The 24,883-nt window shown below is 46.3% G+C and overlaps 1 protein-coding gene across 1 annotated transcript in view; it reads left to right on the top strand.

The window, feature by feature from the left end:
- The window catches only part of LOC126522001 (SEC14-like protein 2), a 50,246-nt gene extending 27,436 nt beyond the window's left edge, over positions 1-22,810 (top strand). Inside the window, exons 3-12 of the mRNA XM_050170771.3 lie at positions 325-368; positions 10,455-10,517; positions 10,748-10,841; positions 12,436-12,530; positions 14,391-14,469; positions 15,338-15,418; positions 17,106-17,192; positions 18,625-18,731; positions 20,335-20,650; positions 22,137-22,810. Of these exons, the coding sequence (XP_050026728.1) occupies positions 325-368; positions 10,455-10,517; positions 10,748-10,841; positions 12,436-12,530; positions 14,391-14,469; positions 15,338-15,418; positions 17,106-17,192; positions 18,625-18,731; positions 20,335-20,650; positions 22,137-22,249 (1,079 nt within the window). The 3' untranslated portion in view covers positions 22,250-22,810. The remainder of the gene's footprint in view (positions 1-324; positions 369-10,454; positions 10,518-10,747; positions 10,842-12,435; positions 12,531-14,390; positions 14,470-15,337; positions 15,419-17,105; positions 17,193-18,624; positions 18,732-20,334; positions 20,651-22,136) is intronic.
- The last annotated feature ends 2,073 nt before the right edge of the window (positions 22,811-24,883 follow it).

Genomic DNA, 24,883 nt, shown 5'->3' with positions numbered 1-24,883 from the left:
CCCTAGACAAGCTTTTTCACAGTACCGGATACTCGATTCGCTGGAACGTTGCCCTAATGGAAATTAAGTCTCAGCGCACAGGAGTCTTTACTAGCTTAAAGCTGCACGTTGTTCAGTACAATAGTTGCATATCAGCGCGTGTTAGAAAAGACGCGTGTCTGACCAGGTCTCTGGGCAGACCAATCTTGTTGTCCTGACAGTTCGGCCGGTTCTCGTGACTTTCTTCGTAAAAATTTGCGTCAGTCCGGTTAAGATAGGGGCCTTTGGTGACCCTACGTATTGGATGCGACTGCCTTAAAACTGCAAATTTTGTTCTTTTTGCAGCGCGGGAGTTCGATGAAGTCAAGGCGGAGCACATGCTGCGAGAGGTAAGCTATCAATGGACACATTTAGGTTCCTGTGCCGGGCGCATGAAGCGAGTCCTCCCTGGTGGTCGAGCTCAAGCGATTATGCAGCAAACGACTCACTAAAACTCGCTAAATACCAGCATCAAGGGAAAAGCTCAAGGGACGCACTTTCGTCTATATACTTCGGACAAGGGCGCCGTCCGGCGTCGCGCGTCCACACCGCGAGCCCTCCCTGTTGGTCGAACTCTTGAAATTATTCAACAAACGACTCACTGAAACTCACTAAATACCAGCATCAAAGGGAAAGCTCACGGGATGCACTTTCGTCCTATAATTTCGGGCAAGGGCGCCGTCCAGCGTCGCGTGTCCACACCACGTTGCACGCTGACCCCGCCATTTTCATACAACTGTACTACGTCTCGCGAGATTTCTCGAATCCCGTCACTTGCATTAGAGATGAGGGATTTTAAAAGAAGACGCACATTGTCAACAATAAGTTTCATCGCGTTGCTCGGCATTTTTGTTTTTCATTATATGACCAGTCTAATACTCGTAGATGGTAAGAGACGTGACCAGTTGTTCAAGACAGATTTTAAGTAGCACTGGTTGCCGCATACAGGTGGCAATGCGCTACGGTTCTGTAATGAGAGACAGAGGTAGCGGCGGTAAGTTGTGAATATTTGGCACGTGTAGGATCTGCAAGGTTAGTGTTTTGAGCATAGTGGGATGGTTTTATAACAGTGAACTGACTACACTGAACAGGAAAAAAAAAAAGAAAGAGTGAGAAAGTTGACCACTGAAGCAGAATCTTGGTGGGAAAAGAGCTGCCAAAGTCAGCAGTGATGCTGATGTTCTAGTTTGGGGGGGGGGGGATGGCTTTTGTTAATTTTTTTCTGTCTCTATGCAAAGCATGACGTAGGCATAGTACGGTGACATTTGTTATTGAAGTGAAGCTTTCTTTGCGAGCCCTCCCCGACTTAGATGACCGTAGCTGCTGCTGCTGTCTGGCCGAACAGTCCACACACAATAATGTAGGGATGCGCGAGTATTCGAAACCTTTGAGTAACGAATCAAATTTTTCCCCATTCGACTCGATATTCGAATTGAATTGGTACTGTTAGTGAGTACGAATATTTTTTTAATACTTCCAATCCCAAAATGTGCGATAAATTTTACATAAAATATAGGAAGTTACGCAGTGAAGCGCGCCATATTTAATACTTTTTATACTAAACCACTATAATTCACATTGACCAATGAGTCGATCCTGTCCATATATGCGAGTAAATTGCTTGCTTGCTCTTAATGCGCTCTCTGTGCTTCTAATAAACAACGCTTCGCAACGGGCAGTGAGAGGACATAAACTTGCTAACGTTGTGAATGTGCTATAGTATGTCAAGATCGATGATGAGAACGGTCAGTTAATTATTAGAAAAGTATTCGACATTCGATTCGATTTGCTTACGGCACTATTCAGTTCGTATTCGACTAGGTCGTGAAATTCGCACGCTCCCACAGAAAACAAGAATTACGAGTACGCTGGCGGAACCGAGCCTCGGACTGCCAGCACAGCAAGAAGCCCGATGCTCTAACCATTGGGCCACAGTCGCAGGCACACTTCCCACGTTGCTCGCGCCAACGTCATAAATAGCGCTTTGAGACGATTGGTGCGTGCGTCACGTCATGTCATGTCACGTAGCACGTGCGCGCAAGAGCACGTGCTCCCGGTGCACTAGTTTCGTGCGCTACACAGAGGCTACAATCAAACGGGCTAATATTAGTCAAACATATACCACTACCTTTTGCGTCGTAGACTTCTCTTTACGCCTCTTCTCACCATTCTCACCTCGACATACACCAAACATCGCTTTAGCAGTTAAGAAGGAAAAAAAAAAAAAAGACAGGAAAAGACAGCCGTGCGAAAGAATGGGCGCTGTTGATTTCCTGTGTACTCGTCTCTTCCTTGATTCTTGGCGCTGCAGTTTCTTTTTCTGCTTACTTATGAGCCAATGCGCCCAAGAAAAGGTTTTGCTATATCGCCTTCTTCCTCGTAACGTCACGGGGTGTGTCACAGTGCAAATCCGCATGAATTGCTCTTTAAATTTAAGCCATAGCTTGTGAAAAGTGCAGTGCACACACACACACAAAGAACATGAACGTGGCATGACACCAAAGCACAGGTGCATAAATGTAAGCATCGTATATGAGCTTACGCTTTGCACAAGATGACAATGAAGACTCTTACGCATCGCATTTAGTGTCATAGCATCAAAATTAACCACGTCACGAAAGCTTCTCTTTACGCAGATTCCAGCATGTGTTGTTCGGATTTTCATAATTTTATTGCAATTATCGGATACCCCTCCAGGCCGGCAGTGCACTTAACTATTTTATTGGCAGGTACCCGACAGCAACGCTAGTCGGCTGGTACCTACCGCTATAGTTTACCTTCCCGCGGCAGATGCTCCAGCACCATTGCATTCGCATATTCTGCGAACTGCTAAGACTTTCTTACTTGCAATGCTCGAGCATTTCGGAAAGAATGCGCCCGGTCGTTCTGCGTTCCTTGAATGATAACGCTCTAGATTGATTTAAAGGTTTTCATCTTTTATTCCAGAACGCGCTCTGGGCGCCATGCTGAGATGGTCATGAAGTGTAGATACGGGAACGTGTACTGAGTTTTAGGTGTGTTATAAGTGATCGATGACGCTTAAAAGTTGAAATGCATTATATTTAGGACAACTTGTCGATTAACTTTCCGGATGATAATTTATAGCGTTAGCCTTAAGTTTTCTTGTACCGACTACCGAAGTTGCACCAGCCAAACAAGCCTATAGCGCGCTTTCGAAATGGTTTCCGAAAGGTTCCCGTGCTCAGTTAACGGTGGCCTCCCTTGCACAAGGTTGTATGAGGGCCGTTGCTGTCCTTGCTCGCTGACAGCGTGCTCAGAGTACTTAATTGTCGCAGACGCAGGCTTTATGCGCTTCAGGGTAGTAAGGCAAGGTCGTGCTTGCTCCGCGAACGACATCGAAGCACCGGAGCTTTAGCTTTACGCAACGTCGACGACTCAACAAGAAAAACAGCTCTCTGTTGTAAAATAAAAGACAAACTAACTTTTTTTATGTGTGCGTGTTGCCACAGTAGGACAATTTCATAAAACAGTCGCCTAGTGTGATTCAATCTAGCGTAATCAATAAAGGGAAAATCAGACATCCACCCGTTCGTAGCAATTGCTACAAAGGAAACCCATACGGGTTCCTCGAAAGAAAAGCCTCAGAGTTGAAGAAAAATTTCTTTCGAGGAACCCGTATGGGTTTCCATTGTAGCAATTGCTACGAACGGGTGGATGTCTGATTTTCCCTTTATTAATTCTCTCCACCTTGCGGGTTTCCGCAGAACTACGTCAAACACTTGCCTTTGCTTCGTGTGTCGTCGACAAATTCGACTTCGCCCTGCCATCTGCTAGCCGCCTGGTTAGCTCAGATGGTAGAGCGGCTGCCCCGGAAAGGCGGTGGTCCTGGGTTCGAGTCCCGGACCAGGACGAATTTTTCTTCAAGTCTGAGGCTTTTCTTTCGAGGAACCCGTATGGGTTTCCTTTGTAGCAATTGCTACGAACGGGTGGATGTCTGATTTTCCCTTTATTAATTATCTCCACCTTGCGGGTTTCCGCAGAACTACTACGTCAAATAGCGTGATCAATCTAGTGTGAAACATTCAAATCTTCTATCAAGGGTTTAACCTGTGGTCATAAAGTTGTTGCGATGGTTTGAGTGACTTGTGCTGCGAAAGGGTCGTTGAGCCGGCGCGAGAAACATGAGCGGTGCAGAGACGGGATAATAAAAAAGAATAAGCGAAGCGCTGACTATGAATTCCAATATAATGTACAAAAGGCACTATGCAGGTCCTATAGGGGAAAGAGAACAAAAGCACAAAGCAAAAACAAGACAGAACTTATCGTCATCAGATCGCTGACAAAAACTCGATTTCCTTGTCGTAAGGAGATGGAGACCGTGCACTCGCGCAAGTGTCATTACTAATAAGATGCTCGTCGACGCAGAATGCTTCAAAAATTTCACGCGCACTGTGGTCACGATAGCGAGTGCCTTCTCAGTCAAATTTCTGAGAAAGAGAAGCAAGCTTATCCCGCGCGACAAGACCAACCCTTACTACGGCTTTTTGTTCTGTTCTGCTCTGTTTCGCTTCTATTCTGAAAAAGAAAGGCTTCTGGACACCATGAGAAGATTTCCTCATGAAAATGCCGAGCAGTTAACTTTACTGAACGGACATTGAACTGCGTCCAAAGACGCGTCGCGCATTTTACCGACATTCCTACGTGAGACCGAACTGAATGACTCGTGGTCAGAAATAAATGACGCGGAAAGAGAGGCTCAGGTGGAGCGATTGCCCTCTTGACCTGCCGGCAATGATTGTCGGGCTAGCCCCGCCTGTAGCTACGTCACCACCACTTGAGAATCAAAGATCGCGCGTGTGCTGTGGTGAGAACAGTGCGCAAGAGTCGTCCGCATGCTAGATCCTGCAATAATACTAGGGTTTACAGCTTTTGAATGTGCCGAATTGTGTGGGAGCAGGCTAATTTCTTTGAACGAGGATAGTTTATCGCCAACACATGTGGTGTACTGAAAAGAAAAAAAAAAACTAGTTCAAGGTTCAACTACAGTGTCTCGTTGTTTTCCGTTGTCAATTCTATGTTCTTCATTTAAGACTGCAACGCGTAAAAAGAATCTGGGCTGCATAATGCTGAGCGTCAAACAGGTCACATTTATAACAAAGTACTAGAAAAGTGAACACACCTGAGCCACTTAATAACACCTTTCTGACAACGGTTCCGTAAAGTTCCTGTCACATCTATCTAACAGGTTACTGAGGATTGGAGGTTAACAAAAGGCATTGCGCACTCCGTCTTTCTTCATAAAGAATTTAGTCACTGAAGCTGACAAATGTTGAATATGAATAAGAGTTAGAAGTTCTAAAAAAAAGAAAAGTTTGCTATCGTCTATGCCGCAGATGCTATGGAGATACCATCGTATTAGCATATGATAACAGGATTACCTGTACCATAGAAAAGATGTGATCGTAGACTTGAGGGGCGTGCTGTCTTGCAAGACATTAACACTGATTCTTCATTTGAACATCTCGTCTGTCAACTACATCACCATCTGAATACCTAACCGCTATACTACTTGAAGGGAGTATCTTTGTATTTAGTAAGGTATGTACACACATTTTTTAACAATGCCAGCAATTTTTTTGCCGCTTCTTTTTCTTCTTTCCTGTACTGAACCAAATGCAGTATGCATAAATAAATGAATCATATAACAAACGAAGGAAAAGGACAGCGAGATCTCGCATCCTTCGGGAGTATTGGAGGTCTCTTCACTCGCTCATGGTCTCGCTCGAATGCAGAATCATTGGTGCTGCAATGCCGCCTGCATGGGAGCCGTCATTAAGAACAACAGCCAGACACGACCACGCTCTCTATCTTTTCTTCTCTGAGTTGTTTAGTTATATAAACAAACAATTAGTATTACTACTACAGCCGGCCTCCATCACGTCGTGGAAGACGTCGCAGGTGAAACACGCTTGCATTCAGCACTTGTACGCTCGTCAGTGGGGAAAAATTCGAACGTCCTCCACACATTTGCGGTGCCGAGTCTTTCCTGTCACGACGGCGGACGCGATGCATTTCGAGTTCGTCCTCAAGGCCAGGTGTGCCCTGCCTCTGGATCTACCCGCATGCACCTGTATACGGAGTCGATTAACGTATTCTGCACCCCATCGTGCTGCTCATAGACGAACTTGCGAACGCCGATGCTTGCACAATACAGCCACTGAGAATATTATGAGAAATCGCCGAGCTCATCTTGTCTTATTCATGCTTTGCGTGCATTGTAAGACTAGGAATGCCTTTGCGGGCTGCGTGACAGTGCCCACAGAAATAGTTCATGTGTACGTGCGTGTGTGTGTTTAGGTTTTTATTTAGAGCGCAGCTCTTTGGCGTCCGTTCCTGGGTTTCGCGTCGTCGTCGGCGTTGTCGTCGGCCTCGTAACCAGCTCCGCCCCCCTTTCATCCCCCCAGCGCTAGCAGCGACCGACTGATACCGCTGGATGCCGCTGACGCCGCTAGAGAGTCAAGATAACGTGACTGCATAGAACACCGTCGCCGCCATGCAGAAAGAGGAGGTGTCAGTCAGTCGGTGCTATCTCTTCCCTCCTCCCTTTATCGTGTTGTCCGCTTGCTGCGCGCGCTTCTGCCCCCATCGTTTGCCGCTGGGTGTACACGCCGCCCCCCTCCCCCCTCTTCCTGCGAGTCTCCGGTTGTCAAAGCGCCGGCTCGAACTTAATTCCTTTCTTCGCTCCTCCTCCAATGCAACCCCTGTGCGGTGGCAATCAGAGAGCCAGATCGGTGGCGGCGGATATGTATATGTGCACCGCCCGAGCCGAAATTGCCGCTGCCGTTCGCCCTGTGCGGTGGCAATCAGAGAGCCAGATCGGTGGCGGCTTGACATAAAGACAAACAGCAATTTCCTAACACTTATGCGGGAGAACATCCCGTTCCTCTCGCTCGTAACGCGTCCCACGGCTGTGACAACCTCGCGAGGCACTTGTATAGATCTCGTCTTTGAGAATCAAGCATTGGTGTACCAAGTCGAACATATATCAGTCTATTTCTCCGACCACAAAGCTTCCTTCATGACTGTCAAGAACTGTTAGTGGAGTCTTTGTTAAAGGAATACGTGTGAAAAATAAAAAAAAAATTCTGTGATAGCGCATACATGTGTTGCTCGATTTCTTTGCCTCAATCTATCGAAAAGGTGAAACAGCTTATTTGCTGCGCTCAAATTTCGCATTAGGAAGTAACGTAATCGTCGGTAATTTTTTTCCTTTTTTTATCCTTTTTTCTTTCTCACCTACTGTATCCCCTTGCCCCTCCCCCAGTACAGGGTAGCCAACCGGAGATAATCTCTGGTTAACCTCTCTGTCTTTCCTTTGCCTTTATCTCTCTCTTGTGCGGCAATCGAAAAAGGCATAAGTTATTATCAGGCCCGCGTATCCGCCGGTTAAATTTATCCGACACGCACGCGCACGCACGCACACGCACGCACACACGCACACGCACGCGCACGCACACGCACTGCCGTTTTGTAGAAGTTGTCGCTCGATATTGAGCACCAGTTAAGTATTATAAAAGAAAGCAAGAAAATAAAAAGCCATATAAAGACGTGTATCGCCCGAGAGTAACATGCGTGTCAAAAACACGTTTTTAACCACACAGTTCGTCTTGTGCATGTGTCGCTGAAACAGTGTACGCGCTTTGCAAACAGAGCGCGAAAATGAATGTCAATTAAGGCTGAATTATGAGTTTTAAATTTAAAAATCAGAGCCCATTGATTTAGGCATCTACAAACGCACGGCGGGGACCGCGCAACTTTCCATTTTTTGACATTGGAGCTTGGAATGCAAGCATTGCACCTAGAAACAGATAAACTCAAGATGTCAAGTTCAAAGGTCTCATGCAAGTCGAGAGCCTCGCGTCTCAAAAGTGGCGATTTTAAAATCGCCCAACGGCGGATGACTAAAGGAAGCGAAACGGTGGTGCGCGCATGCGTGTTGCAGACAAGTACGCAGGAAAGAAAGATTTACTGGCGGAGCAGTGTCTTTCTCGTTTACTATTTCCTATTTGTTTCTAAAGTGACCTACCTGCGCACATTCCTTCGTTTTAAGAGATCGCAATAACGCCAAAAAAGTAAACCAAGAGCAATGACTATGAACTACTGCGGTTGATCCTATCATGGCTTTCAAGAGTCACCAGATATACTAAAATTTGTGAAATAAGACGTCTTAATCTGGTGCATACGTGGCGCATATCTGATGGGTGTACATAGATGATCTCATCTACCCTACGCTAACCTTGCTGCTACACATTCCTGGCATCCTTATGTCGAATCTATTGTCGTACATCTCCCGGCTTGCGGCGTAACCGTTACGTCTAGCAGCCATGACTCAGTGGCTATATGGTGGTCACCTGCTGAGCACGAAGTCGTCGGTTCGATCCCCGGTTGCTTTCGGATTGAGGCGGACTATAAGAGCAGTGTAGCACTAAAATTTTAGTGGATGTTAAATAACGAAAGTTGCTGAAGAGCAAACTTAGTGACGTATTTATACACGACGCACTTCGTGCGGTCTTTCGTGTCGTACGCAATGGAAATTGAACAACCTGCAAAATGATATGCAGAAACGTCTAGTGTGCCGTGCACTGACTGCACGTTAAAGGACCGCTAGGTGGCCGAAATTATTCCGGAGTCCCCTGCTACGGCGTATACCTGACAATCACATCGTGGCTTTGGCACGTAAAACCCCGAAATCTAATCTCGTCCTTCTGCCTCATAATTAATTAAGGTAGGCAGAAGCGCAGCAAGTTCAGTGAACTATGAACGACACGAGATAAAAATTGGGCAGTTTCGCCCGAAGAGAGAGGGAGAGTGATTGCGGAGAGCGCTCTTCAGGGAGAGCTGCTCAGCGGCTAACACTGAGGACGAATCATTGAAAGTGATAGCAAGGTTTAGCGTTTCGCTGAACCTGCTCGGACGGCGTTCTATAGCAATACGCTGGGGGGGAACATGTTGGCGCTACGCAGCAGGTGAGTGTCGTCAGCGCTGTTGCAGGCGTTCGCACTTCGGTGGTGCACGAGATGGGAACGAAGGAAAGCCGTCGGCGTTTGTAGCTTAAGCTTCACTGTCTGTTCCACTCGTACCCTTGTATGTGCACGGCTGCACAGCGTAGAACACTTCAGTTTGTGAGTACGACGCTCGTGCCATCAGCGAAAGGAGGAAAGCAGCCTTAGCTCCGCTGTAGAGCCGATTGAGCGGTATGTGGCGGTGCGTTCACCTGGCTATGACGTTTTTTTTTTATTGGCGGCAAAATGCAATGCACGTTTTCTCACGTATCTGGATACCTAAAATCCATACACGTGCAAGCCGCGCATCGATCATGAGAGCCCGACGGCGAAAACGCGCCTCAAGCGTCCGTATATAACTGATATCGCAATAAAAGGGTACGAGAGGTCCTCTGGTGTGGTCCGACATGCAGGAGCAAGAAGTGAGTACGCAGCGTACGGAGTCATAAAGGTAGCTTGAACGGCGTGTGAGGTGCCGTTGTCAAGCGAGAAGTATACAGGTGCGCAGATGAAAATGATACGCACTTGAGATAATAAACGCAATTGGACACAGAATACCGTCCATTGTTACTGCGTCTCATTGTGATCCCAGTGCAAACAATATAGCCAGTGCTTAGAAGGGTCATATTTGGCCATCGGGGTTGTTATCGAGGATGCTCACAGCTTCGACCGAAACGAGTGCGCGAAACGTGCTCGGTGATGGTTGCGGCCTTTCCTCGCCGCGGGCTCCCAATGCCGTCTCTGAAGTGTCGACTGCGTTAATCGCGCTACTGCCCGAAGGTATAGGGTTGCGTAAGAACAGCCTCCTGCGAGTGCGTGATCGGGAGGAGCTGCAGGCAGGCTCTCGCGTCGAGCGCCCTTGACACCATCTGCGTGCCTGCCGTCTCGATCGGTTTCTTTAGTGTCCTGCGGCAAGGTGAAGCAAAGAACCAGCCTCGTCCGGTTTGCCGATAGCGTCGGGCGTTGTTGCTTGCTAAGCCCCGGCGGAAACCAGGTTGTTTAGTTTGCAAACAGAAACCGGTTACGCGAAAACTACGCTTAAAGAGAAGATTAAGAAATCAAAAGGGGAGCAAGAGTGCAACGATCGATAGGATACTCGCACAATTACCGCACAGAAAGCGATGGTAAACGGGGGAAAGAGATTGAAAGAAACGTTAGTGGTACGTGGATGTGAGATTGCCTACCATGACAACGAATGAATGAATGAATGAATGAATGAATAAATAAATGAATAAATAGATGAATGAATATATAAATGGATAAACAAATGTGGTTGTTTTTGTACACCTGTTTGTAAGACGTGCTACAGTTGCGTTAACAATTTACGACTATATGTGTGCGTGCGTGTGTGCGAGCGCGCCCAAGTGATATGCACGCTGCCAAAGCTCAGCTACCTAATTTCGATCCACGCAGAGCATGGCCTGGCGGAAGAAAGTGGGCGCCGACACCATCGTCACCGACTACCAGCCTTCGGAGGTAAGTATAGCACACGTGCGTGGTTGCACGGCAAAGAACACCATACACGTTACCGCGAAAAAAATGTCTGATTTTACTTGGCTGCAGTTCTACTTCTGTGGTAACGAACTAAGCAAGCATAGCTCATCCGAAAAACGAAGTGAATAATTCTCCAGTTCGTGTTGAGTGCTGACGCGTTCCTTTCAACTTGTGCGCACCGAAGATACCAAAATGGGTTTTGATCGGCGCAGCTCTTCCTCAAGCACTTCCCGGGTGGCTTCTTGGAATGCTCGCCGGAAGGACATCCCTGCTACCTGCTGCCTATCGGAAGCGTAGACATCAAAGGTTACATTATGTTTGTATAACCTACTGCCTACGTTGCACGCCCGCAATATAGTTCACATTGTGCTGCGCCCGTCGTTTTCCAGAGCTCAAACTATGACGCAAGGAGGTCGAACTAGACATAGTCGACGTCTGCGTATGTCCCTTACTGCTTATGTCAAGCTGTAGCGTTCAGAGCACAGTCACGAGTGGCCTGGCGACGACGTCTTAAGAATGTAATAAGCATAAAGCTCATCGCGTTTTGATAGTTGTACCAAAGCTCGAGGCAAACTGCCTCCCCCCTCCTGCTACTACTCTCTCAAAGCAAACCTGCCTTTCACACGAAAGTGCTTTACAGCTTGCTTCGCAATTAACGCGTACCATACTTCATCCAATGTATAGTCATTTACAACGTTATGCAACCAAATAATGCGGCTTACCCTTAAGGAAAAAGGCCGGAACCGCAATTTCAAGTTGCCCATCCAGACGATACGCTTTCCTCGAATGCATTTGCCTGGTTCAGTGGGAAGTTAAGAGTTGTGTGTTGGATCAGTATGGTTGCAGCACAGATCACCGCTGTGCCTTGCGTGTGATATATCCCACTTAAGTATGCCGTTGTTGGCTATTCATATGACAACGAAGAGTCCTAATGTCAGCACTGAATATTCATTAGGGACATTCATGCATTGAGCAACGCGTGCCTAACCCTACTTGTGCGTCTCGTGCAACGTTCCTCAGTGACGCTGGTTACGACACTTTAGTTAGGTTGTATGTTACGTGTTAAGGCATGTTTTATGCATGTTGTTTTTCTGACGGGCAATGTCCATGTGTATTCGTTTTCGACCATAACCACCTTGAATAGCACGCTACACGAGGCATGTATGTATTCATTAAACAGCTCTCTCTCTCTCTCTCTCTCTCTCTCAGAAGTACATTTACGATGAGATGTGAGGGCAGTGGGGTGCTATTACGTCACTCGTTTTATTATCGTTCTCTCGTCTCAAAGTATCTGCTTTTTCCTGTAGCTGGGGCAAGTTACAGTCCATTAGTTTCTTGGGAGGAGGTGGACTGCGCTGGTCATTTCTACAAATTACGAACACTTCTAGTTGGGGGAAAGCAGCATGTTTTACACTGTGCGAATTAGTCGACGAGTCAAAGCAGTATGCATCTGTATTGTTGCGTTTTCAGTTCTGGCATTAATTGAGTCTAAGAAAGGTATAGAAGTTGTGTAACGCTCGTGGGGAAATTTCGGAGCCACATTTAGTCACGTTCGACCATACATTGATGTTTTGCAACCGTTATAAATTACGTGCGCTCTGTGGCGGTTGTAATACGAGACATGTGTGCCAGTTCTAGTAAGAATTTGCAGAAATATAACTTATATTGGGCGGGAGGATAACACCTAGTAACGTATGTCATTGCTGGTGTCCAGCAGGCAGTTATGTGACTGCCACATTTTGATCATGACAAATTTTGTGACTGAAGTAAACGTCAGAAACTGCTGTGACCATTGTTCCTGCGCTGGAGGACTCTATCCTTCCTCTGTCTTTCTTCAGTTTATACTTCTTATTTTTAATAATCGACTAATTACTAATACTTCTACCACTGCGGCTTGCAGGCTTTCTGGAGTTGGTCCCGGCGGACGACATCAAACGACACACCCTGTATTTGCTCGAGAATTTGATGGATCGCCTCAAGCGCAGCACGACGCAGGTGAATTCCGCATTCGGCTTCAGGATGGATGATTCACTTTGTGAAAAATGATAAAAACTGCACGAAACAAGCATGTTGAACTGCACGTTGTATTAGGACAAGCAAACACCGACGAAGAAACGCACGACGTTCGTGAGTTTGCTTTCTGCTGCGTGCCGTCTGCGTGCGCCAGCACCATGTGTATCAACAACTGGAACTAATTATTCCAGCTTGCTGGCTTCACAGAATCAAGCAAATGGTATAGACAACAACCTGACACTGTTGCTCATATCCGTGTCACTCCTCTTTTTAATTTAGTGTACTTTCTCCACTGCATGAAAGGAGGCAAACGTGAGAAATTATAGCTCACTGAGTTACATTAGTAGCTGTTTCTGGCATATGGTTATAGGTTACGTTCTGCGTACTCAACATTTAATGTTTTCGGAGTCCCGAGCCTTTGTAAAATAACCAAAGTGCATCTTTCTATAGAAATTCTGTAGCTCGTACAGACATTAGTCTTCACTAGACGTTACGTTCAAATTTGTCCCGCCAACAGCCCCAGCTACGATGCGTCAATTAATCAGACACAATAGAAAACGGGTGGTGTTCTTGTTCATCGGTGTGGCCGAGAGAGACAGGAACTGAGAATAGCAGTCACTGGTGGCAGCTTCGTTGTAATGTTTTGAGCATCGGCTGTTGTCAACGGCTGTGATCTTGTATGTGCTGCAGAACTCGTGCTTAGGATGAGAGTGGTGCAGATATAAGGCTACGAAGAAAGCCAGTGTTTCTCGTGCGCATTATCACCCTCACCATCATCTCCAGCATGAATTCTCTTCTCCTCCCTTTCCCATTTAGCCCATCCTCCCCAAACTTTCCATGCTGAGCAGTAAGCGACCGATTGGCGCCCCATGGTAAACTTCCTGATATTAATGCGTTAGCCTTAGGAGTGTCAAAGTGGGGAAAAAAGTGTATGTGTGTGAAGTGGGGGAAGCCCGACCCGTGGTAGAGGTAGAGAGGGGATGGGAGGGCTAAGAAGAGCGTGTCTATATATAGAAACTGACAGTGGTCTGCTCCAGGCGACCGTCAGCTTCACTTCGCTTCTGGAAGAGGAAGGAGGTGTGTCTAGTGAGCTCTTGAACATCACTTGGCAATGTGGTAAACGCGGTTTGAATCATGGATCCGGAACCTCAAAGACGTGCGACGCAAAGCTAACGCATTTCTCGCATTTACTGCTAAATCACCACTGAAGTATTTTTCATGCTATAGTCGCTTTCGCATGAATACGGGTTACGCCTAGCTCGTTCACCGCTACATGGCTCACTAGACCTGACACTATGGTGCTGAGCGTGACATGTAGTCCGTCCCGGCTGCGATGGCCTCATTTTAACAGGGGTGGAATGCAAACTCGCTCGCGTTCGTAGTCGCAAATTCATCTGGATACCACCGCTGCGACGTTCCTTATGTTAAGCGTGGGAAGAAAAAATGCTGCAAGTTATTATCGCATGTACTGAAAGCAGGATAATTCCGTGACCATGCGATTAGAGGAAAAGCGAAATTCCTTCGCATTGGTCCTCGAATCAAAACGTGAAATCAATACTTCCCTACTCGACCTGCACGTACTGTAGGTGACTTAAACCTTCAGACTGCTTAGCGAAGTCGCGAGAATTTTCTTTTTTTTTTTGCAAGTCCGGTTCAAAAATATAAACTTGGCTGAGCGTTGGCATGAGCAGCGCTAATCGTTATAATGCTCGCCACCTGCCTTCCTTCAGACATCGTCAGTGGCTTCGTTTCCTTTTTCTTTAGTTCTTATCTGCGAAACCGTTGCACCGTGCCGGAATCACTACTGACGTTTCTTTCCAACTGTTCGGCGTGGCCTTTCAGAAAAAGAAAGTGATGGAGACTGTCTTCTTCATCGCCGACTTTGAGAACTTCACGCTGCGGCAGATCTACTCGTGGCAAGGTACGGTCATCAGCAGTTTACACTGCCAGATTCTTTGATTTGAACAAACAAATGATGGAACGGACAAACGCAAACTGCGATGAAAGAAACGTGACTACACTGTACCCAGTGTGCATACGCTAGCGAAAGGTTCAAATGTATTACAGGTTTTCATGTCCGAGACCCTCACATGTCTACGTAGGTGTGTGCCAGAAAAAAAACCGGCGTAACGATGTGTCTTCGTTTATGCGAGTGCAAGTTTGTTACTGAAACACCGAAACTTTGCGCGGCTGCACATAACAGGTGCTGTGTCGTCGTCAACAGAGGGCCAATATGTTATCTATATTTTAAGCCCTAATATCCCGGCAGGAAGAAAAAACTTCGATTTGTAATTTACAACTTAGGAGAACTTGAATAACTGTATTGAAGGTTAGATACCTCAATGTTAAATCTACTACATTTGGTGCCCAACGGTGAACTTTTGGCACTTGCTACGAAAACATCAAATAAATGTTCTATATGAGAGCACACCTCTTTGGCCGTACGTCCTCTCTCAGCACGCCATTTGTCTTGGAACGCGAACGGTATTGCATCTTATCGCAGCTCGTAGAATGTTGTAGCATTGATTACGACAGCAGTTCGTGCACCTAGACGACATGAGGTGCGCGAGTCTCCAGAGCTCTCGACCTCATTGAAATCTTCGTGTGCAGAAATAAGTGAACGATGGCGACAAAACATGTTTCCGTTGGACAACTGCTCATCAAAAGAGCCGGTTTTCTTTCGCTCAAGCGTCCCATTCCCATTTTAGGAGCTCAGAACCGCAATGTCGCGAAACTTACTTGCTGACTTAATGCACAGTTGAAACGATCCTGCCTTCCTTGTATTGCAGTCGTCACCTTGCTGACGGACATGCTAAAGGCCTACGAGGACAACTACCCGGAGATTCTCGAAAAAGCTTACGTCATCAACGGTGGGTCCCACACACTTCCGCGCGCTGCGCTCTTGCCGCATACGGTGTACGCAGTTAAAGTGCAGCAGCGTAGTGGTAGTAGTTTGATGGTGTACAAGGTATACAATAAATAAAAGGATAGTGGCCACGCGGCTGAATTAAACGTACACAAAGGAAAATATTCAGTCGAGCTGGATCGATATATTGTTCGTCTAGAAATCTGTCATCGTTTTCTGTGTGCCAATATATAACCATTATGGGTGGCAAAATTGCCCCTTAAGGGCTCGCTGTTGCTCTCGATTTGAATCGCTCGCATCGAAATGGTTTAGTTGACGTAATATAAAAGTGACCATCCTCTATGCCGCTTTCTGTGAATAAGCCAGTGTTGACGTCACATGAAGTACCATAGACCACTACAGGTGGCGCCACTGCGATTTTCGTCATTTACTCGCTTACGAAAGTTCTGTTCTCGCTTCTAATGACGAAATTCGTTATTACAGAAGCCTAATATTTCAATCTAGCCCGACTTACTTTATTTTTAGTCGACTGAACATGACTCACAAGAATGCACATTTTGAAATGTCATCTAGTCCAGGTATTTTACAAGCTGTAACGAAGGCCAGCGCATCAGGACATCGCGACGAGTTGTTGCTAAGCTTCCTCAAGCACCAAACGGGACTGTCTGTTGCACAACTGTCGCGTTCGCACTGGTCACGGTCGCAGCTGTCTGATATTAGAATGTAAAACATATACTTGTTTCCGCCTCATTTTTTATTGAAACTGATAAAGCACTTACGAAATCGCGACAAACCTTCATTTGGAAAATTTGTGCTACAGAACACACTCGCTAGCTTAGAAAAGAAAAGTAGGCAAGGAGATATATCTGTATTGCATAATTTCGTTATCACAAATTGGTATAGAATGATAAAAAAATTGGCCCAATTTATGCTCAATTTTATATCGGAAATGCGCGAAAAGCACTCTGAAAAATAAGAGAAAAAACAAGGTTTGGTCATAAGCCACCAACAATAACTGTCAGCGTTTGCGAATAGCCGAAATCATCAAGGAAGCTATTGACAATTAAAAAAAAGAAAGAAAAAGTACGTTTGACGACACGCATCTGCTGCACTGAGGATACTGAGGTAGCGTTTGTTGTTTCATTGCGTAATACCGTCGAGAGCATAGCCGTGAACCAACTCACATCTAGCGGCAATATAAGTGGCTCGCGCCTGCATCTCAGAGAGTTTGACTTTTGGCATTCGACAACGAACACGCTACGCCAAGCTACTGCGCGCGCGCACCCTTTGTGTTACACCCGTCGTTCCAACCGCCTACCAGCCACAGACCGCCAGCCATCGACCAATAAAAAACGGGAGAAAGAGCCAAATAAAGCTATTCGTTGTTCCTTTCGGTCACGACTAAGCCTTTATAACGTAGCAGTTAAGCATGCTCCGTTGCTGTAGTCACCACGCCTAAAGCTTGTCGTCATATTGTAAGGATATTTCCTCGCTCGCATAGCCGGAAAAAAACTCACGCTGCCATGGCGGACTAAAAAGAAAAAAAAAGGGATTCATGACGTTACTTTACAGTCAACACGGCAAACGCTTGCCGTTGCATGTCGAGAACCTTCACAGGGTTGCCTGGCTATACGAGGGGGTCTCGGCACAGCACACTCCGGGTTGACGATTTTTCTCCTTCCTCTTCGCAGCGCCACGCTTCTTCCCACTTCTCTGGAAGTTCATCCGACCCTTCCTGACACAGCGCACGGTCGAAAAGGTGGCCATCTATGGCACAGGTGAGCGGACGGGGGATTAAAAAATAAGGGAACTACATTAACTGTTTTGGCAGACTACGAGAGCGTACAAATCTATGAACTGCAAGCGCAACGCCCGAATGTCTTGTTATTGAGAGTTGTGGGGACCGCGCTATACACATATAAACTCTGCGTCATGTGTATATGGGGGATGCTTACACTAAAGCAAAACTCAGATGCTGTGAATTAGATAATGCCGAGGGCTGTGCCCGAAGGTTTTAACAACAACGCGGATAGGAACAGTTATGGGGTCAATAATAGTTACGGGCGTTGCTTTCTTATGCGCTTTCGGAGTTTTTAAGGAGTGGTGTGTACAATCGCTACTCATCCTTGGGCTGTTCAGAAAAGGTTCCAGAAAAAAACAGTTTGGAGAGCTTCCCATTGTACCAGCGCCAATACGCAGTGCGTCGATAGCTTTAAAGCGCTGAAGCCACTCCGTAACTTGCAAGGCCCTACGCGGAGTTATGGTGCCGCGCTCCACCTGCCATAACCTTGGCACTCCACTAAGCTAAGGAGAGTGCACACATCTCCTCTGAATGTCTGGGGTTTCGGAGCGACGAAAGTTATACATGGGGACACCCTACACCCGCAGTGCCACCGAAAGTTCTGGCAAGAATCCTTACGTGTATGCATGCAAAACACGTGACGAACATAGGCAAAAGTGCGAAACATGACGATCTACCTCGAATAAACGTGTCTGTGCGATAGTCCACGCGTCGTCCCCCCTGGATGACATTTCGCTATTGCACTGTTTAGCACCACGCCAAGCGGCAGCACCTTTTGTCTCATCCAGAGTAAATAGGAGGTGAACGTCACCCGCCGCTATGAGGCTATGACGTTCTGACTCTGAAAAAGGAGGTCGTGTGTTCAGTCCTCGGCGGAATGTAGGCGGAATGCAAAAAGAAAAAAAAAAGAAATGAGAGACACTGGTATAGCGAGCTTTGCAACACTGGTGGTTGAACTTAAACTAAGAAATCCAGATGATCAAAATAAATTCAGATCTCTTTACTGCGATGTCTTTACTCTCATGGACCGTGCAATGAATTGGAATGTCAATCAATCAATCAATCAATCAATCAATCAATCAATCAATCAATCAATCAATCAATCAATCAATCAACCGGTGTGCACATGTCTGTGGGCGAGGCTAGACATAAAAAGAATCTTAACGAAAGCAACGATACCGCCCATCTTCCCATCACCGAGAAAACTATATATATTTTATTTCAGGCATCGCCGCGGCAGTAAAGCTCTTACTTTGGACGAAATATGCAAAAACGTGCTATTAAGCAAATGCAACCTTTGTGGGAAATATGAGCCGAAGAATGTAGTGGCTTAGCCAGGAAATCCCTCTATACAGGGCTTTCTTACCGAAACAACATCAAATAATTTGACTACCGCCTGTTCCATGCAGACGACTGGAAGAAGGGCCTCATGGAGCGTTTCGATCCTGACTTCATGCCGCAGCACTGGGGCGGAACCATGGTGGGACCGGACGGAGATCCTCGATGTCCTCACTTGGTAAGCCCAACGCTTTTACGAAATATTTACAACTCTCTTCTCTCTTCTGAAGAGACGAATGTACAATAAATGTGTGATGAATGTTACTACAGGACGATGCAAGATTTTCAACAACGTAGTTTCGTAGAACGCTTCTTCACTAGGCACTCTTTCGTGGCTCCAGAAAGTTCGGCGGTTGGTTGCCAGCGCCACATTTCGGCTGAAGTGATAATTGCACCTCACTGTCACTCCACTGTGAGAATAGAACGAACATTTTACTAACAGATGCTCTTGACGTCCATCTGATGCACTGGAGTGAAGGTGGGTTTCTAGGGCAAATCCTCGTCGTAAGCATCCTCGAGATGCGTTTATTCAAGCGCATTTCCTTCTTCAGTCGAAATGGGGCACCTTTAGTCAACAAAGTAGTTCCTTACTATCCTGTTGCACAATAAAAAAATTTACGTGCTTGCATGGAGCTCACGTACACTATATTTCTTTGGTGGCTTAGGTCATAGTCTGTTGAAGAAACTTAACTACTTGCACGTCGACAAGGATAGCGGACAACGCGGCCTGTCTGGGCGTTATCTCGCCCTTTTGTATCCCACATCGAAAAATTTATTAGAAAGTTTCAACCGTCACTTAAGTGTGCGAAAGTATAGTGTCACCACCCTTAAACAAAACTTGCAAGGAGGCTTCCGATTCGCTGGAATTCAGGAAGACCTTCCAGTCGAGCCTTGTTTCTGAGTATGGCAGTCAGATTTTCAAATTTATTCAGCATGACCATTGAAACTCAAATCAGCAGCGACGTCATATGGGTTACAACTAGTTTAGTGGAGGCCGTAAGTAAACTACATCAAAAAAGATCAGTGGGCAGTGGGCCCTAAACGCCGCACGCAACAGCCGCGTCACATCAGGGAGGGGCTTTTCGCCGATCCTAACTCTCCTGCATGCGTAATCATGCGAACGACAATTAAAATTTGGAGTCGGATATCTGGAAGCACAGACACGCTAGAAGAATTCTCCCAACTGATACTGTGTAGAAACGTGACTGCCTCTAACTTTTCAATACAAACATATCCACTTACTGCAGTCAACAAAAATGTAATTATTCAATTTTAGTCAATTCGGCTGCTGACAGCGATAATTGCGATCTCACTTCGTGTCCCCCTGGCCGCGTAACTTATTTGCACAGGTGGTCTTCGCATACCTCCTAGTGCCTAAATTTAAGAAAACCATAAAACTTAATTCTGAACACCCTGTACAGAGGCACTTTAAAGCGCGCTATACGTACGGTCCCTCTAGTATCTTCAGCTTGTGGGCTGTTTATGGACGGACGGCCTTCCACTATAAACAATATGTTGTCTGTGTGGCAACATCTAGTTAATACTACGCATTCATTAGTAATAGTGGTAGTAGCAGTGGTAGTAGTAGTGGTAGTAGTAGTAGCACGGGCTTTCGACGGAAGAAGCCGAAATGTACTGAGACGGGCAAAACAGCTTATAAGGTGTATTTTGACAGTATGTAGACTACTTCGAAAATTTTTTTCACGAATGAGTGCAGAAAGGATCCTCGCCTAGGTGCCGAGGACTCACTCGGCTGACACTTCGTGCGCGTTTCGCCCCAGGTGTGCCCCGGCGGCGAAGTTCCCGCCTCGTTCAGGGAGGAACTGGCCAAGCGGCGGATTTCGCGCGAGGCCGGCGCGTGCGTGCAACGCATCGAGCGCCGTTCCCGCTGGGAGCTGCCCATGCGCGTGTCGCGGTCCGGCGAGCGTCTGTCCTGGAGCTTCCAGACGGCCACGGGGGACTTGTCCTTCGGTATACGCTACGAGCCTCCGTTCGGGGTCGGCGGGGTCGGCGAGTACCTGATCGAGCCGCAGAGGTTGCCCACCTGCAGCCTGGTGGCCGAGCGCGGACGCCTCGTCTGTGATAAACCCGGAACATGTGAGATTGCGATAACTTGCTCAAAAAAGAAAAGAAAAAAGGCTGCAATCACACCTCGATCGAACTCGCACGCGTTAAATGAGAAGAAGAAAGATCAGGTGGTTGCAGTCCAGGAGCGGTTAAGTTGTATTAAGGATGCACGAATTTGATAGAGCAACACAGTGAAAAAGACTCCCGCAGAATCTATGATCAGTATGTTTGGTCCGGAGTGGGGATGAAGTCACACCGGTGAGTCCAGTGACCGAATCGACGCAAGCGCGAGCGCCCTAAATGGGCGCCTACTGGAGCTGTCTGGTGAGCCCTAGGCAAGTCCACATTAGGTGTTGAAATGCCATGTTGAATTCAAGCGTCGGCATGATTGCTTGAACTATATGTTTGTATGAATGCACTTGTATGTTCCCATCCTGCTAAGATATTGTAAAAGATCGCAATATCTATAAATAAATAAATAAATAAATAAATAAATAACAATGAAGATGTGCGCTGAAGGTCGACCGATGCCATGTGTGCATCTACTGTTAGTGGCCCGATGGCAAAGTTCCTTGCGTATGATCGATCGTCCCCAGCGCACCGCAAGTTGTTTCTCTTACTAGAATTAATTTAGGCGATCTGTAGTTTTAAAATGCTTCTTGCAGACCAATTTGATTTCTTATAAGCCTGTTCTTTGAGCCATATAAGTCTACTATAGACAATACTTGTGTTTGTAAACAAAGTTACATAGGGGGGCAAAAAGAGCCGACAACTAACTATTCGGACACTTCGCTTTTTCTTTGCTGTCCAGTTTTAAACAAGTGTTTCTAGATTAGCAACTTCTCAAAGCGAGGCTAATCTTGGCTCTCATGAAAATTCTTGTCAATATTGTTTTTTCAGTTTTAGTGCCTGCTTGGAATTTGATGGCAGTGCCAGAGCTCCATCGTAATGCCACGATCTGAAGCTTCTTTCTAACGTTTTATAGACTATTATCATTGTAGTTCTATATTTTATATTGCGGTATTGACCTCAAACGTGTTGTTTTCAGAAAATCTGTAAATATTGGTAGAGAGAAAATATAATGCAACAGCTACACACGATGTCTATAGATAGCGCGTAGTCTTTATAGCGAGATATTTACGGGTACTATTTTACAGATTGTCTAAGGAAATTCTTATGAGGTAATTGCACGGATGTGGTTGTACGGAAAAGCTATTGACAAACCTGCCATTCTCGTCAAACTTTGCAAGCAAATATGCTCAGTTTGAAGATAATTTGAGACTGGAGTTGTTTTGGACAAAGTGTTGGGCAGAACATTATTGCGTTTGCATTCATGTCGCACAATTTGGGGCGGGCAATTCTTATAGTTACAATATCGCCTCTTTGACTTTTTGTTCTTGTTATAAGAGACCTCTATCGCCACTCGTTTGTTCAATATCTATTTAGCTTTTCATCTTTAAATGTGCCACCTTATTCTGCTGCCAAAACGACCAACTTGCGCTCTATCTTTTCGCAGACGTCCTGGAGTTCGACAACTCTTACAGCTGGGTCAACAGCAAGACCTTGGCCTATATCGTCGAAGTCCTGCCACCGCAAGACGAGAACGGACTTGATTCGTCGTCGCTTTAATGGACTGTCTACATTACTGTCACATAGCAAAATCGAGAGTGACCTAGCTCTACGAAGAAAAACGCAGAGGGGGTCATTGCCCGAAGCATACTCCGGCCACCAAGTCGCCGTGCCACTCTAGCAATGCAAGGCGGAGCTACACAGAGAACGGTGACATTCGAACTTCGTTGCCGCGCGACAGACGGGCCTGTTCCATACTGGCGACCTATACCAGATGACATTACCGGTGCTTGCACGGTGCCTGGTACTCGTACAAACCACAGTCTTTGTGGCGCATGGACCTTAAACTTGCCCAAGTGGCAGCGCAGAAATGCTACCAGCGAATGAGATTGTTTTTGTGCTTGGTGCTCAGTGGTACTGAAAACGCACTGCTTCATGGACACTCAAGTACATATTCTCTAAAGTCTCCTGGGTATGCCAGTGGGAAGCTTTAACGCCCATCGCATATCTTGCAGTATTCAAATTATTCGCTTAACGACACTCATTTTAGGGTTATGTTTCTCAATTTTTGAACTTTTTATTACTATCACGGAGTCTCAGTAAAGATATTGCACAAACGCGTGAGTGATTCAGTTACAGTTTGAAGAATGCACCATAGTAGACCGAACGCTTTGACCAGAGGCTACACTTCTGTAGCCTGTGAGAACCTAAGAAAACGCTGGCAAAGTACACCGCTGTACAACTCGAAGAAAATTTGTATGTACTACAAATTGATGGGTTTGATATCCCGAAACTGCACACTTGGTTATGAGACAAACGTAGTGGAGCTCTACGAATTATTTTTTGACCAACCGGAGTTCTAAACGTGCGCTAGAACACAAGTACACTACATTTTTTTTTGAAATTTCGCCCCCATCAAAATGCGGCTGCCGTGACAGGGGACCAAACCCGCGACCGGCGACCGAACCCATGACCTCAGGGTCAGCAGCACAATGACATAGCCACTGAGGCCACCGCCTCGCGTGATTTGTATCGACTAGCCAGTGATTACGTTAGTCTAGCTTTGTGACGTCAAGTCACGGCGGCGTCAACGTTCTTTCAAAAGTGGCATCTCTTGGGAATGTTTCGCAACGAGGAGGCACGTAGGGCAGCCGTATAGTGCGGTTTTTCTAGACGTGACCTGTAAAAAAAAAACTCATGTTGTCGATTATAGATGTGGAACTGTTGAAACGAGCACTTACCATGTTAAAAGCTGGCTAAGAAGTAGAAATTGCTAAGCTAGTTTGTATTTCTTACTTGCGAAGAATAGTGCGACACACAAGAAGGTTGTGTGTCGGGAATCTTCCTTGGTGAGCTGTGTGCCGCGCTATTCTTCGTCACTTAAAAGCTGACAGTGCAATAATGAAGTGGGTGGGGTGTTGGCGGAGGGGAGCCGAGAGGAAATAAATGTGAATGAATATAACATGCGGACAAAGAATACAAGATGAACACCTTCGCTGAGCGAGCACGATCAAATGCATACGCAGTACAAAGGTAAGAAAGACGCGTCACCCACGTTTGTTACGTTATTTTCACGCGTTAATGAAACGCACCGAGAGGAGTGCCTTTACTCTGCTCGAGTATAAACAGTCAATGAATTCCATCGGGGATTACGAAAACTCGCGAGAATAGGGTTACGTACGGTACAATAAGTTACCACCGAAAGAAGGTGTTGCCGTCACACTCTTTGTTCTTAAAAATGAGGGATATAGTTTTGCTATCAGACAGCTACCCGAACGCCCTACATGGGTAAACCATTCCTTAAGCGACTCCTTATTGCACCATGCTAAATGTGATCAATAGACCTCGGACACGGGGTGTCTCAGGCTGGAGTCACTTTTTTGACAGGAGCACTTGTACTCGTCAGAGCGGCAACTGTTGTTGCCCTGACGAAGACCAGTTTCCTTGTCGAAACGTACTAGCTCCAGCCTGAGACATCCCCAATTCGACGACCGTTGATTACTTCAAGTATCCACCTTCCTGCGAAATCCTGACGCGTTTGGACGGCAACCTCGCGTCTCCGTTATGCTTCAGCAGACCATCAGATTAATCATCTGAAAGGACGTTGATCCGCTTGGACAGAGAAAAATGTTCGCGAGTGCTGCTTGGTGGATCCGCGAGCAGTTGGAAAACACCTGTTAATTTGTGTACGCATTACACTGCGTATGAGACCAAAATAAGTCTACTCACTATTGCGCGAGCCGATCAAGTGACCCTGCCGTACGCTTGTAATAGCACGCTCTCTGGGTTCCGTCAATAAAAGTATACATCCTGCAGTATTGTGACGCATTGCAATCGTCAACTCTCGTAGACGCGGCAGAAAACAACTAGTGGTAGTTGCAAGGTGGGCTGGTATAAGTACACTTGGCCTTGTAAATTTACGCCATAAGCCTCGCAAAAGGTTTCGTGTATAATTGTTGTAGCTCGAACATCAAATGGGATATTTCAGCGGGCAGAGCTATTTGCCATTTATTTCTCCCAAGATTTAGCCCGATGCGGTATATACATATCTCACAGAAAATCAGTGATAATATTGTCTAATTAAATACAAGAAAGGCAGGTTCTTTTAATCCTTACAGGAGGAACGTTCACACTTGAATTCGGGTTGTGGGCAGGCTTGACTGGCGGTATTACCTCTACCAGGCATAGTAAACT

The sequence above is a fragment of the Dermacentor andersoni genome, chromosome 6 (genome assembly GCF_023375885.2).
Source record: "Dermacentor andersoni chromosome 6, qqDerAnde1_hic_scaffold, whole genome shotgun sequence".
NCBI lineage: Eukaryota > Metazoa > Arthropoda > Arachnida > Ixodida > Ixodidae > Dermacentor > Dermacentor andersoni.
Note: the sequence above shows the minus strand (reverse complement) of the source record. Positions and strands in the feature narration are given on the sequence as shown.